At 45.0% G+C, this 13,992-nt stretch overlaps 1 protein-coding gene across 5 annotated transcripts; it reads left to right on the top strand.

Moving 5' to 3' along the window:
- The first annotated feature begins 7,201 nt into the window (after positions 1-7,201).
- LOC120666371 (bifunctional 3-dehydroquinate dehydratase/shikimate dehydrogenase, chloroplastic-like) lies at positions 7,202-13,291 on the top strand. 5 transcript variants are annotated; one of them, XR_005671684.1, is made up of 11 exons: positions 7,202-7,620; positions 7,766-7,871; positions 8,295-8,513; positions 9,127-9,482; positions 9,598-9,661; positions 9,759-9,864; positions 9,947-10,087; positions 10,579-10,727; positions 10,819-10,981; positions 11,065-11,170; positions 12,563-12,991. XR_005671684.1 is itself a non-coding variant. In XM_039946202.1 (11 exons), exons 1-11 carry the CDS (start codon positions 7,370-7,372, stop codon positions 12,564-12,566), a joined length of 1,602 nt encoding a protein of 533 aa, XP_039802136.1. In that variant the 5' UTR covers positions 7,202-7,369; the 3' UTR covers positions 12,567-12,991. The 5 variants fall into 5 exon arrangements, 4 of the variants coding, with proteins under 4 accessions (XP_039802136.1, XP_039802137.1, XP_039802135.1 ...); XM_039946202.1 differs by having other exon boundaries at positions 11,065-11,107; XM_039946203.1 differs by having other exon boundaries at positions 11,065-11,112.
- Positions 13,292-13,992: the final 701 nt, after the last annotated feature.

Raw genomic sequence — 13,992 nt, 5'->3', positions numbered from 1 at the left:
CCCGTGAAGGTTGGGTAGGTTGGCATCACATCGGTGGGCAGGATGTGGAGCTCACCTTATATCGTCATCGTAGCTATCGTATTGTATTTCGAACTCAGTTTTAAACTTCCGCTGTGCTTTGGAACTCTGTTGTTTGTATTTAAGACTTTTATGTAAAACTGGTGTTGTAAATTAATTTGAAGACTTCTGTGTGCTGGTATCATATGTGCTCGTCTTCGTACGGGTCTAAGTGCAATTGTGATCCTGGAGTACAGTAGTTTAATCAGGATTCTACCCGACAGCCTGTCAGGTTACACCGTTTTAAGTGCACAGTAACTTGATTAAGTATTAAGATGATGGTTAGTGCATTTAAGCCGGTTTAATTTGGACGGTGCTGCTACAGCTGGCATCAGAGCTCTAAATTGCACTGGGGGTGATTACCTTGCAACGATTTTGGGTTTTTCGAAAAAGTTGACGCTAAATGCGCTAAAGAATAGAATATATAGTTCGTATGCCCTAAATATGTTACATAAGTTAGGTGGCAACTAAGTATCTATTTTATTCCAGCACTTCCAGCTTTTACTTTTTGTTAAACCTTATTTCGGTAACGACGCACCTCCGCTAAGGTAAGCAAGGTAAGCATTCTTGGTAGTCCTTTTGAATAGCCCACGTGTTTCATACGTGCGCGGGTCCCGTATGTTGAGCATACGAGGAGGTGATAAGGCTCAATTCAAACGAGCATGTCACTATCTGCCGCCTGATATGGAGTGCGGATTTCATGTCGTGTGATTGTGATCACGGCCATTTCGTAAGGCAATGTTACGAGATGTAAACCTGTCATGCGGTTGGCCATGACCATGACCCTTGGGACACGTCTACCCTTGGATGTCCCGTAAGGCGAGTGTACGGGAAGTGAATACGTTGTTATGACGTATGCAGCGCTGCCCATTCAACATCGAACGTCTGGGTGCCATCTCTATAGTGGATGGTAATGTATGTGTGAATATGTGGGAAACTGCATATGTGTTACCCGTGTGGCGTAGGACACATGGGGGCCGTTCGTGTGTGCTGGCACGAAGGGTCCAGAAATAGATATTTATATCTCTCTTGTTGTCTTGGTTTGTTTGCAGGAAACTAACCACGTAAGCACGTTATAAAATCCTTGATCGTAGGAACGACTAGTCTATATTTAGGGAGAGTACATAATTGTGCCACCGATTGTCCTTGTATACCATATTTTGGTACTTGTTTGGGTGAGAAACGCTAGAACGTGGCATGCATCTTGCATCTTGCATTCCTGAGTTGTTGTTTGTCTTGTTACTTCGGTTGCGCTTCACAAAAATTTATTGGATCACCATGTTTTACTATGTGTTCTTAAAAATTTATTTGTGTTGCGTTGTCAAGTTAAATCTGTTCTTTTGAAAATCTGTCACTTACGTTAGCGCTATGTGTTCTTACAGATGGATAGCTTCACACACGTGATCGTGGACGCTGAGGGTTGGGCGCACTCCAATGCCCTCCACACCGGCCACTTTCCTCGTCTGCTGTGGCAGATGCTCAGGGCGTTTGACTACACTAAGCCCCCACAGTACTCAGGACACGAGTCTAGCTTGCTGGGCACCGAGCGCTGTCAGATGATCATGAAGATTCCTGCTTGCCCCGCTCGCTTGGAATGTGACTCGTGGCAGCTCACTGTCTATGGTAGGAAGCTGGCAGACTCCTGGGAGATTGCAGCTAGGAAGGCTATTGAGGAGTTCTCAGAGAAGCATAATGCAGAGGTGATAGATACTCCTTACAGTGTATTTCCTCTGAAGGATGAGACTACTCAGGCCTATGCAGATCGGGTGAACCGCAACATGAACTACATGATGCCCGACTACAACGTCAGGACATCCCTCTCGTTCAGCTACTCATCAGCTTTGAGCAACATGTATGAGCAGCTGCGCGAGGAAAATGCGATATGCAGGAGCAAGGCTCGAGAGGCTCACCTCCATGAGCAGCACATGATTGGTACCCAGGACAAGATCAAGACCCTGAAGGCCAAGTCCAGAGCGAGGAAGATCAGGATTCAGGAGTTGCAGGAGGAGTTGGAGAACAGGACTCAGATGGTGCAGCACCTGGAGGGGCAGCTTCAGCAGGCCCAGGAGTGGATTGAGGACGCTCAGGCTCAGGTGCAGGCAGCAGCAGAGATGGAGGCTGAGGCAGCCGAGGAGGAGCCAGAAGAAGAGGAGGAAGAAGAAGAGGACCCTGAGGAGATTGAGGGAGTGTCTGGAGTCGAGTCGGGACCTGGGACTCCGTGAGGACGTAGCTGGATCGCATCGATTCTCCCCTTGCAGTGTAGCCTAACTGTAGGATAGTTGGGTAGGATGACCAACATAGTGCTCTAGGCTAACCTTGGGTTGAGAATTCTTTTGTGGCTTGGTAGTTCGAGTCATGTAGGATAACCCTTGCTAGTGTGGTGTGTAGCCGGGTTGTGCGAAACCCTTCTTTTAGTAGTGGTGTGTTCTCGGGTCATTTGTGAACCCTTCTCTAATGTTAGTTGGTTTGCAGCCTGTCAGGTTACACCGTTTTAAATGCACAGTAACTTGATTAAGTATTAAGATGATGGTTAGTACATTTAAGCCGGTTTAATTTGGACGGTGCTGCTACAAAGATATGGATGCGGCTAGAGGTGTATGAGGTGCACATTAAGGTAACTCTCATTCAGTTCTAATCCCGTCCGTCATTTCGAATCCATATTTACGAAACAGTAACATTGTTTTTTAATTATATGCTAGGATTACCCCGAGGACACGGAGTTGATTAACAAAACGATACCAAATTTCCGTAAATTGGTATGTATCTTCGGTGGACTTATGCCGCAAACTAGACGAAGGAGGCGGATAAGATCTTCGGGTGATAGTACTTGGCCTGCGCAAGAACAGATGCCCGGAGGTTCGTCGAGTCATGCTTCAGCACCTCAACCACCAACTTGTGTTAACTGGGATGACGACATGGATGACTTCATGCCCCCCAAACCATGGCCTCCAACACATGATGTTGCTCCCCCTGTACATGAACCTAGAATCAGAAAGGAGACAAAGGGAAAGGCAAGAGGTTCGTCAAGTCATGTTGCACCACCTGCAGCACAAACTTGTGTTAACTGGGATGACGACATGGATGACTTCATGCCCCCCAAACCATGGCCTCCAACATATGATGTTCCTCCCCCTGTACATGAACGTAGATCCAGAAAAGAGAGAAAGGGAAAGCCAAGAGGTTCGTCGAGCCATACTACACCACCTGCAGCACCACCATCTGTCAACTGGGATGACGACCTAGATGATTTCATGTCATGATCTATAACATATGATGTTCATCGATTTAAGATGTATTCGCATTTAATATTGTTAATGTTGTATTATGCTTGTATGTATGTCTCGTACCTAACTTGCATTCACTGGACATGTACATAATGTCGAGTTTGAATCGTACTTAGTCGTAATGGAGCATCGAAGTATAAACATACCATCTATTGTATGTAATGGAAAATACGAGAGTGATCAGTGACGAACGTTGAAGTGTATAAATAAGCGGTCCACAGCTATCTCATTACAAATAAACATCAGAGATACACACATCAGATATATCTAACCACCCCTATGGCATCGGAGCTTTTCATGTCACTAGAATACTAAAAAGCAGACATGTAATAAATATAACGATAAGAAATAAGAACTAAGAAATGCATTACGTAATGTGAACCACCAAATTTTACATCATAATACAACGATAATGAAAAACACATCACACATGCAGTGGCATGTCAGAACCCGTTACAAACTAGGGTAAACAGATTCCGGACTAACCTAACATGCCTTAAGTAATTTTAAAAAAAACAGAACAAACACAACAATGCAGCATGTCACTAGTACTAGGGTAGTCCTAGTAGCCGTACCCCCACGTAGCAAACTGCGTTGAGCCTTCTCCGCAGTATCCACCCATTGCAGGTGGTGCAGGCGGTGGTGCCGGAGGCGCAGGGCCCTTCTTCTTGTGACAAGGGCAGTTGCAGTAAGGAATAGTGCATGGTTCATCCTGTGAACCGGCTGCATTGCTGGTATCATCAACTTGGTCGTCTTTGTTATCCTCGCTCACTTCCTCATAATGGTTCACCTTGCATTCCAGATCAAAGATCTTTATCTGGAGGTACTCGATGAACTCATGAACAGAATCAATTGGTGCAGGATCTACCCACCTAGTAAAACCACAGTTTTCTGGAGCATCGGAAGACTGCAAAACAAATTTCATGTAAGGTGTCTCATTGAAGATAAAGAAATGAAACAACCGAGTATTACCCATGCGTGTGGACATTTAAACAAACGCCGACCGCCATCCATCCCGTCGGTGCACATCTGCACTAAGCAGTCCGCACCATGTCTGCATTTTGACCACGGTTCTCTACGGTTATCGTATTGTCGAAGAGGAGTTTCATTGGTAAATTCACTCTTGTGCTGTGGCGGAAACTCAAACACTGGTTCCGGAAAGGAATCAGGTCCAAGAGGCCCCTCCCATATTATGGGGTCTCCCTTTTTTCCCCTTTTTCTTTCCCAAAACCATAGTAATTCTTCCCGCTAGACCCACCTCCAGACATTGGGTATACAATGAGGTTTGGTGTTTGAGTTGTGTTGTGAGTTAACAAACTTGGGAGTATTTATAGGCGCACAAAGGTCTGATACCCGGAGTGTGGAGTGTAAATGCACCTAAAAAACCTACATGACAATACAGTGAAGAGGCTAGCTGGCCTAACACTGAAAAGGCTAGATTCGATGCTCGAAATGACTACTCGATGCATCTCTGTGCATGCAGACTCACAGCACTGCATTGCTGCCGCTCGGTCGATCGCGCCTAGATGCCGCCTTCCCCACTACACGCCACAGACCTTCGCTGTAGAATGACAGGTCCGTCGTCCTCGCCAGAGAGACTGCTTTGAAGGTGAGCTGGTGTGGTTGCCGTCTTGTCACATCTATTTGAAATGGTGGAAGAGCACTGCTATTGGGTTGTCGTCTTTTGTCACGTATGTCTGGGCAAAGAATGCGATATTTGGGAAACCCGTGATCGTCGTGCTGAGCAGTGGCAATCTGTGATCTCGTACTCGCAGCTAGATACATTATGGTTCCTATTTTGAGGTATTCAAGCGTGTAGTCATCATCATCGTCGGCGGGTGAGGTCTCCGGATGCTTTTTAGTATTCTAGTGACATGAAAATGTGTGCTTTTTAGCAGCAGACCCCGATGTATTTCTTAGTTCTTAATTCTTATCATTATATTAATAAAATGTGTGTTTTTTAGTATTCTAGTGACATGAAAAGCTCCGAAAATATTAAGGACAAGTTCAAAGATTTCATAGACTCCCGGCTACAACTGCAAATTAATGGTAAAGGCTATAGCACACAGAGTTAAGCTCTCAACTTAAAACATAAATAACTAATTGCAGTGGCATGTGCACGCGACAAGATAATTTCTTGTTGCATCTAAACCTACCATGCCTTATGGAATGTAAAATGTCGGGATTACATGGTACTACTCTACTGAGTGCACCTAGGATATTTGCCCTTCCTAATTGCTTTGGCCCCGGCTTCCTTCGCACGGCGTGCCCTCTCTCGCTTTCTCTCCCTGTCAGCTTCACGTTCGGCCGCCGCCTTACGATCCACCTCCTCCATCCTCTTGCAGATCTCTTCTTGCTCTTTCTTGCGCTTCTCCTCTTGCTGTTCCTCGTGCTTCATTCGGCGCCAACGTTCTGCAGCTCACCTTGCTTTTTGTTCCACAATGTCCTTTGCCTGCTGCGACTGCACGGTCTCGAACCACTGCATAAAATCACAAAGAGGCGGAGGAGACTTTGTCCAACACAAGTTAGAATCATAAATCAATGTTAGGTCACAGAGAAAAATAGCGTATGTTCTCCTACTATCTTGGCTCGGTTTTTGCTGTATCGCTTAGGTGGATCATATTCGTAGTTCTCACACATAAAGAACCTCATGCCGTAGTCATCTCCTAAAACCTCAGATTGCATGAACTTGCATAACGAACCGTAGAAGCACATTGGCACATCAATTTCTTCGGGTACGGTGGCCTTTACACTTGCTCCACGGAATGTAGGTTGATCCTGACGAAGACATTGGCGCTATAGTGTGGTGCGCCAAATAACAAACAATGATTTAAGCAATGCACATATCGTATACCAAATCGATGCGTGAAAATATAGGTACTGTCATAATTCTATTGTCTTATACTACAATATCAATAAGGTACTGTCATAATTCTATTCTAATGTATAATTATTTTATTTGAAAAAGTCTGTAATAGTACTCAAATTGTAATACTAAACCAGTGTTCTAAAGCACCAAATCTAATTCAACTAATCTGCTAATTAAATTAAATTGTTATACAATATCAACGAATTTATACGGAAGTTACCGGTAGATCACAAGTGCGGAATTCGGCAGATCTTCGCCGCTTCCCTTCTCCTCACCCCTATCTTTTTTCTGGATTTTTGGTGGATTTTTTTAGGTCAAATGAGGAGGGAATGAGGGGGAGGCCTTATACAGGGAGGGCTGACCCGGGGGGCGACAGGCCCCCTGTCGCCCGCGGGAGGGGCGACCGCCCCCCTGGTGCCTGTAGGCTGGGCCCACTGGTCGGTCGCCCCTGGGGTGGGCGACAGGGGCCTGTCGCCCGTTGGGGGGGCGACAGGCCCCCTCTTTTTTTTCCCTCCAGAGACTTTGTTGCAAATTTGAAAAAGAAAAAAAATTATATTTGAGCCCTGTCGCCCCCATGGGGCGACCGGGGTATATTTTTGAAATTTTCCATAACAGACATATATTTTTGAAATTTTAATTTTTTTAAATATAAAAAAGAAATAACCGCCCATGCGTGGGCAGCCTCCTTGGGCCGCGTGCGCAGCTGCCTCTCCTGGGCCTGCTTGCCCGCTGTGGGCCGCGCGTCCTCCTGCGGGTGGGCCGGCAGGCCTGTGCGTGGAGCACAGAGCCACAGACAGCTGCGAGCGTGGAGCACATTAATTTTATCGCTTGTTTGGTTGAAAGTCAAAAAATAGCCAATCTAACTAAGTGCTATACTAAACTTGTCAAGATTTAATTAAAAAAGTAACATGCACGTTTTTGTATAGCTATATTTTGACATGCTAATATTTTTTTTATCCAACCAAAGAGACGCTGGATTTCAGCATTTTTTACAACGTTGTTCGTCGCTTCCTCATGTGCTCCCCGCCGGCCCAGACCATTGGGGGACGCGCCACGTGGGATTCCCCACGGCTTCCCAGTGGGCCCAGCGCCACGCCGGCGCATCTCCATTCTCCACCAGCCACGAGTCCTTCCCCTTCCGCTCCCCTCACCAACCGCGATGGCCACGGCGATGTCGGTGTCGGCGGTGTCCCCGGCCGCCGCCGCCGTCGCGCGCCCGCGGACGCTCGTCTGCGTGCCGGCGACGGCGCGGGCGCCCCGTGAGATGGCGGCGGAGCTGGCCGCCGCCGCCGCGCTCGGCGCCGACGTCGCGGAGCTCCGCCTCGACTGCCTCGCCGGGTTCGCGCCGCGCAGGGACCTGCCTGTCATCCTCGCCGAACCGCGCCCGCTCCCCGCGCTCGTCACCTACAGGTGGGTCCCGCTCCCATCAAAAAAATGTGGGGGAGTATCCATCTGGCTGCTGCCTTCAACGGGCGATTCGGTTGTCCTGTACAGACGTTTGGATTCTGCTGCTGCGTTACCAAGCCAAGTATGTCTCTTGATTTTGGTCGCGCAGGCCCAAGTGGGAAGGTGGCGAATATGAAGGCGACGAGGAGCCGCGGTTCGAGGCGCTAATGCTGGCAATGGAGCTGGGAGCTGAATACGTTGATATTGAGCTCAAGGTTTGCTTTGCTCCCCATCCTTTTCACTTGTTGAGGCACCGAGTAACTAGAGGCTAGGCTACTCTGCACTTCTGCAGAAAATAATTTGTAAAGGAATTATCTTTGTTTGATATTTGTGTAAGATTAGAGAAATGACTAATACAACCTAGTGTGCTTATGTCATTGTAAGCTACTGCTATTCTGCTACAAAGGACAATAATAATTAATTAGATACCAGAGACTTCTATAACATTTATGTGCAATTACTCTGATGCAATGAAATTCCTACCTTAAGTTTAAAAAAAGAAAGATAAACTCTTTCTGAGTCTAGAGTTGATCAATCGTTATTTGATGATCATGTGTCAATATGTATGCTAATTAGGTCTGTCTTCTTAACCCGTGGATCTTTCAGCAGTCAGACACTATAATCGTGTAATTGCGCAGGCTGCTGAGAAATTTATGAGACTTTTGGCTGGGAAGAAACCTGAAAACTGTAAGCTCATTGTTTCATCCCATAACTATGAGAATACTCCATCAGCAGAGGAGCTTGCAGATTTGGTGGCTCAGATACAAGCAACAGGGGCTGATATTGTGAAAATCGCAACCACTGCTACTGAAATTGTTGATGTGGCAAGAATGTTTCAAATACTTGTACATTGCCAAGTAAGTTTACCATCTGAATCTTTTCAAGTTTTATATATGCAAGTGTTAGTTTGTGAAATTTCCTTTTGTTTTTACAGTTCAGTCCACCTTGCTTTTTTAATTGAATCTTAGCTTAGGGTTACAATGATGATGCAATCAATGTGTATTTCTGCTCTAGTCAGATATAACCTTTTCTCGGCATATTCCAACATTAGTTGTAAAAAAAGATATATATATATATATTGCTCTTTTAGGATTCTGCTAATTTTAAAGCCTGCTGGCAAACTCAGTATCTATCAAGTAAGTTATACTAGGAATCTTGGATAGAATTTCTGCTACTTCTGGCAACTAAAATGATTTATAAGTGGAGAGCTAGACTTGTCCCCAAGTTTGAGACCATTTTCATGGTGCTTTCTTTCTGGTACAAATAGATTTGAGTACAGCTTTCATAAGTGATAGTATATTGTGATCTCATAGCCCTTAACACAACAGCACTTCTACGGCAAAGGAATCCGTTGGAGCATTTCATTTGAGAAATACTTTGTGCAATGTGTTCATGGCCATACTTCATTTATCAGCTGCTTTAATATGATTCCAATTTCACATGATTTTTTTCCCTTTGTATTGTAATTAGGAAAAGCAGGTGCCAATCATTGGGCTGGTAATGAATGAGAGAGGTTTTATTTCCCGAGTTCTTTGCCCAAAATATGGTGCATACCTTACTTTTGGGTCTCTTGAAAAAGGAAAAGAATCCTCACCTGCACAACCAACAGCAGCAGACTTGATTAATTTGTACAATATCAGGCAAATAGGCCCAGACACTAAGGTCTTTGGTATTATTGGGAATCCAGTTGGTCACAGTAAGAGCCCAATTTTGCATAACGAAGCTTTCAGATCTGTGGGTTTCAATGCTGTGTATGTGCCCTTTTTGGTGGATGACCTGGCTAAATTTCTTAATACATACTCTTCACCAGACTTTGCTGGCTTCAGGTAATTAGTGTATTGAGCCAAATAGTCTATTGCAATAGTTTTTGTGTTGTATATAGTCTATTTCTCCATATGTGACCAGACCATTATTCTTTCCATCCAATTGATTGGACTGCAGTTGCACAATTCCCCATAAAGAAGCTGCAGTTAGGTGCTGTGATGAAGTTGATCCTATTGCCAGGGTAATTTAATTTCTATTTCTTTTGCTCATAGTATATTGGTTTGCTGAACCCTGTAGATTACCCAGTGTAACATTTGGAAGCATAACATTTTCTTCAGGACATTGGAGCTGTTAACACAATGGTGAGAAGACCTGATGGAAAACTTGTTGGCTATAATACTGACTATGTTGGTGCTATTTCTGCTATTGAGGATGGAATAAGAGGTTTCTGCACTCCCCTGTGATGTAGTCTTGTATTATTGCTAATCAATGTTCGAATCTAATTGTCTGTTGGGACAATTTGCAGCATCTCAACAAACAGATCCAACCACTTCCCCACTGGCTGGAAGACTTTTCATTGTTATTGGGGCTGGTGGTGCGGGCAAAGCCCTAGCATATGGTGCAAAAGAGAAGGGAGCAAGAGTTGTAATTGCAAACCGTACTTTTGGTATGCACTTCTTCTGGCCTTCTGCTGCACAGATTTATCACAGACCTGCATAGATCACATGTTATGTTTTTTTCCTTAAATGAAAACACTTAACTTATCAGATTGAATATCAGATTGAATTTTTACATTGTTTGATCCTTAGCAAATATACTGCTTGAAAACATCCGAATCATTCCAAATATGTTGTCCACTATCTCCAAAAATCAGCCTTCACTGACAACATTTTGTTACAGATAATAGAGATTGTAGTTCAAATCATGTTGCCATGAGTGTTTCTGGTTCCAAACTTAGCAATTTCTCCCGGTTTTCATGATTACTGCATGCTTATTTAGCATGTCTCGTATTACATCTAGGAATATAGAATTGTGTTCTAGTAACAGAATATCTTTCTTTTTTCTAAAACTTTTCCTGGCCACTGGTTTGCTGTTATTGTAAAATCGTGTATGAGAAATATGTGTAACATTAAATCAAAAGTTTATTCAATTTTCCAGCACGTGCTCAAGAACTTGCCAACTTAATTGGCGGACCTGCTTTGACTCTGGCGGATCTGGAAAATTACCATCCGGAGGAAGGGATGATTCTTGCAAACACAACAGCCATTGGAATGCATCCAAATGTCAATGAAACTCCTTTATCTAAGGTCTTCAAACCTCCCCCTTAATTTAGTGCCAACTGTGATAATTATATTCCTCCTTTGTGGCTTCATAAATTGATAAATCATAACCTTGCAGCAAGCACTGAAATCCTATGCCGTTGTCTTTGATGCTGTCTACACGCCAAAAGAGACCAGACTTCTCCGTGAAGCTGCAGAATGTGGAGCCACAGTTGTTAGCGGTCTGGAAATGTTTATAAGACAAGCAATGGGTCAATTTGAGCATTTCACGGGCATGCCAGGTACTATTTTGGGGTCCTTTTTTCTTATGTTTGATAGTCATTTGTACATCTTACATTATTTCTTGTATAACTTGCCGTTACAGCTCCAGATAGGTTGATGCGTGATATTGTTCTGACAAAGATTGGGTAAGGTTTGTCCAAGGAGCAACCTTCTCTTCCATCTAAATTTCTGCAAGATTGGGTCCAGCTGTATGTCATCCTTCCTGCCTCTTCCTCAACTTTTAGGAACCACTCTCTTGAATAGGGGTGCAGATTTAGGTTTGATCTTAGTGTTTGGTTGACTGGCTAACTCCAAGCCAGGCTGGTCTAATACAGCTTTTGCACATTTGGTTGCATGTACAAGGACCTTAGCCAGGCAAACCTAATGCACGACACTGCTGCTAGCCAGGCTCTACTAGTACACGAAAAATGAGCGTACTAACTTAGCCAGGTTTTGTCCAGCCTGCAATAGCCAAAGTCGATGGTTCCCTCACCTCCTTCCCACCTCACCTCTGCATCCTGAGCAGTTGCCAGCATACGGGTTTCCAAAGGAGACAAGCTGGTAAAGTGACGTCAGGAATGAGGCGGAAACAACCGGCACGGAAAACGGGAAAAGAACCTCCTGGAGGTGCTTGGTGACGGCGACGGCCATGCTAGCAGGAACTTCTCAGCGAGGCGGCACTGGCGGTATTGCGTATTGAGCATGCCATGCGATTGAGATGCTGCGCTTCTTTGGTTTGGGAGCGATATGGCCGAGCTCAGTTTCATCTTTCTCCGTAGTTTTCCTTAGCTGCCTTCTTAGCATCAATTTCTTCCTCCACGAATTCTTGCATCTTACTAGACAAATTGAACCCACGTGCCATCAAATCAAACTCTTTCTTGCCCAAATCGTGCCATAGCGGATTGAAGCTAGGAGCTGCCCAAAATCCCAAAGTGAGCGCATATCAAACATGAGAGCAGGCCAGAGGATGGGAGTAGGGCACTAGTGGCTCTGGCACGCGCCCCACAAGCAGCTGCTGCCACCACCATACTCCCCTACATCATCTAAATCAAACAAGCAGATCGAATCGAAGGGCAAAAGGGGGGCAGGGATGGGGAATCGATCTTCCTTCCTTTTCTTTTCCTTCCATTTTTTCTTTACTTTTACTTGGTGCGAACGGAGCTGGCAAGTTTTTCTTGTCCAGTTCATTTGCAAAGGGGCGTACAATGGTGTGCTGGTTCGCCACCGGCGACATTGTCTCCATTTTCGATGTCGGATGGGTTATCAAGGGGTAGAACAACCAAACACACCCTATGTTTCCCCCATTGCTTTCCAAGTTCAGTGTAGTTAGTGCATTTTGCCGATATTCCCAATTTGCCTGTTGTTCAGGGAAGAATAATAGAGTACATACAATACATTATACCCAGAATTGCCATGCGTGCTTCCTGTTATCAAGGTTGAAGAACCTGTTTAATCTTTGGGTGGGTGCAAGCGGTGCTACCTTTTGTGCTTCAGCTCTATACATGTTTATATGAACTTTGCTAGGCCACAGTATCTACAGTTCATAGAGTTCTTCTGGTCCCAATTGGCAATCACTGAATATCCCTTTTCTGTATTTCCAGTTGACAACGAAAACTTCAGAGCAATTACAAGTTCGCTGGACAGCCCTAACACCATGATGCCTCGTCTGTGAGCGATTCATCCATGCTTCGGTGGCCCTTCAATGTTTTTGGGTTCATTTCTATATTTGGATTCAGCAGGCAGTTTTCCGTTCAGCCGGTATAGATCAGGTGTTCCGACTGAAACATTTGTGTGTGTGTGTGTGTAGAAAAATATATGATGCAGTCATTGTTTAAAGGCACCGCCTAGGCGTCTGGGACCTAGCTCGCCTTGGGCAACAGTCATGCCTAGGCGCCACCTAGGCATTCAGGCGTACCCAGCTTGCCTTGGGTCGCCCTGTCGCTTTTAAAACACTAGATGCAGTCATGGAAGACAAGCCTCATCCATTGCACCCATCAGAATAGCGGCAGATTTGATTCTTCCCTTTCATTCATGCTTTGCTGCTGTTATGAACTTTGCTAGGCCACAGTATCTACAGTTTCATAGAGTTCTTCTGGTCCCAATTGGCAATCACTGAATATCCCTTTTCTGTATTTCCAGTTGACAACGAAAACTTCAGAGCAATTACAAGTTCGCTGGACAGCCTAACACCATGATGCCTTGTCTGAGCGATTCATCCATGCTTCGGTGGCCCTTCAATGTTTTTGGGTTCATTTCTATATTTGGATTCAGCAGGCAGTTTTCCGTTCAGCCGGTATAGATCAGGTGTTCCGACTGAAACATTTGTGTGTGTGCGCGCGCGCGCGTGTGTGTGCGCGTGTGCGTGTGTGTGGGTGCGCGTGCGTGTGTGGGTGCGTGTGTGTGTGTGTGTGTGTGTGTGTGTGTGTGGTGTGTGTGTGTGTAGAAAAATGTATGATGCAGTCATTGTTTAAAGGTGCCGCCTAGGCGTCTGGGCGACCTAGCTCGCCTTGGGCAACAGTCATGCCTAGGCGCCACCTAGGCATACCCAGCTTGCCTTGGGTCGCCTTGTCGCTTTTAAAACACTAGATGCAGTCATGGAAGACAAGCCTCATCCATTGCACCCATCAGAATAGCGGCAGATTTGATTCTTCCCTTTCATTCATGCTTTGCTGCTGTTGCTGTTATGTAGCAGATATGTTGCGTTCTCATTTAATAAACATAGCGAAATGTTGCCGTGATGAAAGTAAATCCATGGACGTCAGGTGACCGAAAATCGCAGTTTTCTTTAGCTGGAGCAACTGCAATCCATAGATGCCATTTGCGACTGTTACAGTGTTGTCAGAGCTTGCAATGCAAGTATCGGCTTATATTTTTGCAGGGATTTCAGACGATTGCAACAGTTATTAGTGTTTACTGTCAGAACTTGCAATGCAAGTATTGGCTTATGTTTTGGAGATTTCAGACTGGATGCCGATGTTGGAAAAAGACCATTGCAACAGTTATAATGTTTACTGTCAGAACTTGCAATGCA

The sequence above is a fragment of the Panicum virgatum genome, chromosome 3N (assembly GCF_016808335.1).
Source record: "Panicum virgatum strain AP13 chromosome 3N, P.virgatum_v5, whole genome shotgun sequence".
Lineage (NCBI taxonomy): Eukaryota > Viridiplantae > Streptophyta > Magnoliopsida > Poales > Poaceae > Panicum > Panicum virgatum.
This window is presented reverse-complemented; position numbering and strand designations above follow the sequence as displayed.

What these genes read in the sequence shown, in the direction of transcription:
- LOC120666371 (XM_039946201.1), top strand. Translation starts at nt 7,370, where the DNA reads ATGGCCACGGCGATGTCGGTGTCGGCGGTGTCCCCGGCCGCCGCCGCC. An exon ending in CCCGCGCTCGTCACCTACAG is followed by an intron (nt 7,621 to 7,765) that starts GTGGGTCCCGCT and finishes TTGGTCGCGCAG; the next exon opens with GCCCAAGTGGGAAGGTGGCG. An exon ending in GCATTTCACGGGCATGCCAG is followed by an intron (nt 10,982 to 12,562) that starts GTACTATTTTGG and finishes CTGTATTTCCAG; the next exon opens with TTGACAACGAAAACTTCAGA.